This window comes from Aptenodytes forsteri, unplaced genomic scaffold (genome assembly GCF_000699145.1).
Source record: "Aptenodytes forsteri isolate BGI_AS27 unplaced genomic scaffold, ASM69914v1 Scaffold236, whole genome shotgun sequence".
In the NCBI taxonomy this organism is placed as follows: Eukaryota; Metazoa; Chordata; class Aves; order Sphenisciformes; family Spheniscidae; genus Aptenodytes; species Aptenodytes forsteri.
The window spans coordinates 124,086-128,219 of record NW_008794456.1 but is presented as its reverse complement, the minus strand read 5'-3'; the positions used below and the strand labels follow the sequence as shown (position 1 = coordinate 128,219).

Genomic DNA, 4,134 nt, shown 5'->3' with positions numbered 1-4,134 from the left:
TTGCGGGCAGGAGGGCATCGCCGGTGGCGGCAGGAGCCAGGAGCGAGAAGGCGGTGGCTGGACCGAGGGGTCCCCAACCTGTGTCGTCCACCCCCCCCCAGAGGTAAGCGGCCATGGAGCTTCATGGGAGCTGGGGACCAGCAGAGGCACTGCCCGAGGCGCGGGGACCCGGCATTGCCCGGCTCTTCCCTTGGCCGGGGCAAGGGTGTCACCTCCCCAGCCGGCCAGGACATCTGGGGTCTCTGCCCAGTTTGGGGGCACTGGTGAGCAAGCACACTGGCACTGGGGGGGGTGGTGGTGTCAGGACTCCTGGGGCCTCTCCCCAGCAAGGATGCGGGCTGCGGGCACGGGTGGGAGTGGGGATTGCTGCGTTGAGCCCCTCCATGTGCTGCCGTGGGCACCGTCCCCTGCGCGCCCCATCCTGGGGGGATACCGCTGTGACCGCGGGGATACCACCACGAACCACAGGGATAGTGCCGTGACGTGCCAGCACCGCGCAGGGGCTGCAAGTGCGGTGGCAGCCCGTGTCAGGGCAAGCCACGCTGGGGACATCCCGCCAGCTCCCGTGTCCCAGCCATGGCCGAGCGATGGCAGCGGGAAGGGGAGGACTCCCACAAACGGCCACGGAAACCCAACAGCTTTGCCCGTGGGATGCAGGGGCTCCCCAACCCCACAGATGTGTTCATTCCCGGTACAAGAGGCTTGTGGGGACGAATGCCTCCTCCCGCTCCCTGCACATCTGGAGCCCAGCCCCACAGCTGCCCCGAGCCTCCCCCCAGCTGGGGCAGCCCGAGCCACGGGGACACCGTGCCCAGCGAAGCCAGCGTCCCCATGCCACGCTCGGCGAGGCCTTACCGATGCCCCGGTGCCCCGCCTGCCCGGCTCGGCTGCCCTGAAGCCGTCCCAAACTTGTTTCCTTCCCCATTTCCGTGAGCCCCTGCAGAGGCGGAAATGGTGGAAAGTCCTCAAAAACGCTGCTCCTGCACAAGCTGTCAGAGCAAGCGCCAGGAGCCGGCGGGACCCTCTCCCCGGCAGCACGGCAGGGCCCCCCAGAGCCGGGGGCTTCAGCCCATGTCCCTGGGAGGGGCCGTGGGTGCAGGCAGCTTCACCTGCAGGCAGAGTGATCACTGCCCAGGACCTGCACGGGGATGGCGCTGGAGGACGCAAGGGCTCTGCACAGCTGCGCTCGACGCAGGTGCGTGTCCTGCTCACACGTGTGTGCATGGGAAGGGAGGGATCCACTTGTGTCCACCGGCCGGGATTGTGGGGGTGCCAGGCTCGCTGGGTACCCCAAAGCCTCGCCAGCGCCTGGCCGGCACAGGGTGCAGAGGCCGGGTCTCCAGCGCTGCACGAGGAGAGGCACGGCCGGACGAAACCCCTCGGGGGGCTGGAGGACACCTCGGCCCCTTGGTGTGCTGCCACCAGCTGCCAGGGCGGGCTGAGCCCGCTCACCTTCCTCGCCGGGACCCCAGGCAGGGGCTTGGCAGCTTGGGGACAAAGGCGGCCGTCGGCCAACCCCCCTGGCGAGACCTGCTGTCAGTTTGGTTTGCTGAGATGGAGGATTTCAGCCATCCAGAGCCTGAGGGTCTGTACAGGCTCTGGACCGACTGCCCGGACCATCCCATGGCCACGGAGGAGCAGGGAATGAAACCGTTGAGTCACCAGGACTCGGGGCCTCGCTGCTCCCTCCTGCTCGGGCTGACAGCTCCGTGCATCAGCGGGATGCGGGTGGCCTCCCCTGGGAGCTCAGACCCCGGGGACGGGGACAGGGACGCGGAGGCCGTCCCTGCGCAGCCCCATCAGGTTGGGCTCTGGGGTAGCAGACCCAGGGTTACCCCCCACCTGGCCCCGGAGCAGCACGAGGGGTGTCTGACCTGCAGACGGGACAAACGGACACCAAAAATGCGAGCTAAGCCCCGGGCAGAGCTTCTGCCGGAGGAGACGCAAATTCCCAGCATTGGAGGGGTGATCCCCTGAGCACGTCCTTGCAAGGCACTCTCACAACCTCATGGGAAGCCCAGTTTTGGTGGAGAAGCCCCTCTGACAGCCTCAGCCTGCCAGACACCCTCCTGAGCCCTCCCAGAACCACCAGCACCACGTTCCCTGCTGCGGTTTGACCCACAGCCTTCATCGGCCACAGCTCCTCCTCACTCAGCCCCTCGCCGCCTCCTCCGCTGGGGTGGCCGGAGCAGAAGCCCCCCCACTCCGGGGAAAGGCTCAGCACCTGCCATTTTTAGCACAAGGCTTTTTCTCAGGAGGCTGCCGAGAGCAGGATCTGGCCGCCAGGTCGGCGTGGGTGGGTTTGGCTCGGAGCAAAGCCTCTCCCCGATGAGCTAAGCCTTGTCCTGAGCCCGCAGCTCCGCTGGATGAAAGCAGCCGGTGCGGGGCAGGCAGCCTCGGAGGTGATGGGATGCTCTCACATCAGGCAGAGAGCCAGGAGACGGTTTATTAGCCAGGGAAGCAGTTTTGGAGCTGGTCAACGCTGGGTCGCAGCCCCTAGGATGGACAAGGATGCCTTTCGCCATTCCTGCTCCTGTCAGTGCGGCCACCATGCTGCAAGGAGCCTGGCCCTGGGCAGTGACTGCTTCGATTAAGAATATAACTTTAAAGGATCACCTGCCCTCAGTTTCTTTCTTTGATCAAGCCTAAAAATCTGCAGCACGGACCCCACGCTGGTGGAACGGCATTTTGCACACATCTGTATCACGCACATCTGTTAGACCCGCTGAATGAAAGGAACCCGGTTCCCCCCCTCCCGCAGAGGCTGTGCCAGCGCCTGGCTGGTGCCGATGGGGTGTGCGCTGAACCGGGACAGCCCCCCGCCACAGGCAGGCAGGTACAGGCCGAGCCCCCACCCTCCTGCACCCTATTGCAACCTGGGCCCCCCCGGGCTTTGGGGTCTCCCACCTGCAGCCCCTGCTCCTGCGGGGTCCCGGGGGATGCAGAGTCACAGCCAGCCCTGTCCCTGCTGGGTCTTTGAGGGGGGCTTGAGCCTGGGCTCACCCAGTAATGCTCAGGGGGGTGAGGGGTGCCTGTGGACACCCCAGCCCATGGCACCCTGCGCACCCCGCTGCTGAGGGGGTAGTCAGTGCCTCGGGGTACACGGACGCTCGTCCCATCGTCCCTCTTCCTTCTCTTGCAGCCGGGAAGGCGAGGCCGCCATGGCGATGCTCCTGGAGCCCGGGATGCAGAGTCTCCGCATGGGTAAGGCTGCTCCCCAGGGAGGGTGCCCAGCGGGGACGGCAGGGGGGGGGGGGGTGCCACGCCCCCCACGGCAGTGGGTGGGGGGTCCCCTGTCCCCCGCCCCCAGCAGAGACGAGCTCTCTGCAAGTGTGACGCTCCAGGCCCCTCTCCCTTCGCCTCCCCGCACACCCGGGCGTCCCCCCACCGCTCCCCTCCGCAATCATCCTCCCGTCTGCAGCACGGAGGAGCCCCCCACGCTGCTCCCGCGCTGGGATAACCAGAACCAGTTGCGGCGAGGAAACCTGACCCTGTGAACACAAGCCGGGGAGCAGCCTGAGCAAAGAGGTGATTGCAAGAATTAACCCCCTGCAGGGTCCCCCCCCAGACCCCCCAGATCACTGGGAGCCCGGTGCCCACACTCTGGCAGGTGCTGGCTCCAGCTCTGGACCCGCAGGAAAGATGCTTCACGTGCACGGCCCCGGGCTGGGTCCCCGAAGCCCCAGGCTCGAAGCCTGGCTGAGCTGCCGGCTCCCCGCACAGCCTGGGCGATGCTTTCCCCTGCGGCCGGGGGACCCCGGCCTCCCCCCGCTGCGGGGCTCTGCCTGCACGCAGAGACACCCAGAGGGACGCTCCTGTTTGTCGAGGATCAAATATTCATGGCACAGACATGGGATACAGCAAAAGGCACTTACGGAGCAGGTGTGAAGGGACCGGAGCCGTGTCGCGGCAGGGAGCGGCCGAGCCCGCCGGCACAGCTCCCGGGGGGGTGCGTGGCGAAGCGCCATCCCTGACACCGCGGCACCGCAGCGCTGAGCCCAGGGCGAGAGATGTGCCGGCAGCTTGGCTTTCGGCCGGCCAAGATGACAAAGCAGCAAGGAGCGGCCGGGACCCCCACTGGCAGGACGGGGGGTGCCAGCGCGGCCGAGCCCAGTCCCAGCCCCACACCCGCTG

At 67.3% G+C, this 4,134-nt stretch overlaps 1 protein-coding gene across 1 annotated transcript in view; it reads left to right on the top strand.

The window, feature by feature from the left end:
* Positions 1 to 3,161: 3,161 nt before the first annotated feature.
* Positions 3,162 to 4,134, top strand: part of LOC103908346 (heat shock 70 kDa protein 12B) — a gene marked incomplete at its 3' end in the record, with an annotated part of 16,310 nt that continues 15,337 nt past the window's right edge. Inside the window, exon 1 of the mRNA XM_019474964.1 lies at positions 3,162 to 3,204. Coding sequence (XP_019330509.1) covers positions 3,162 to 3,204 — 43 coding nt within the window. The remainder of the gene's footprint in view (positions 3,205 to 4,134) is intronic.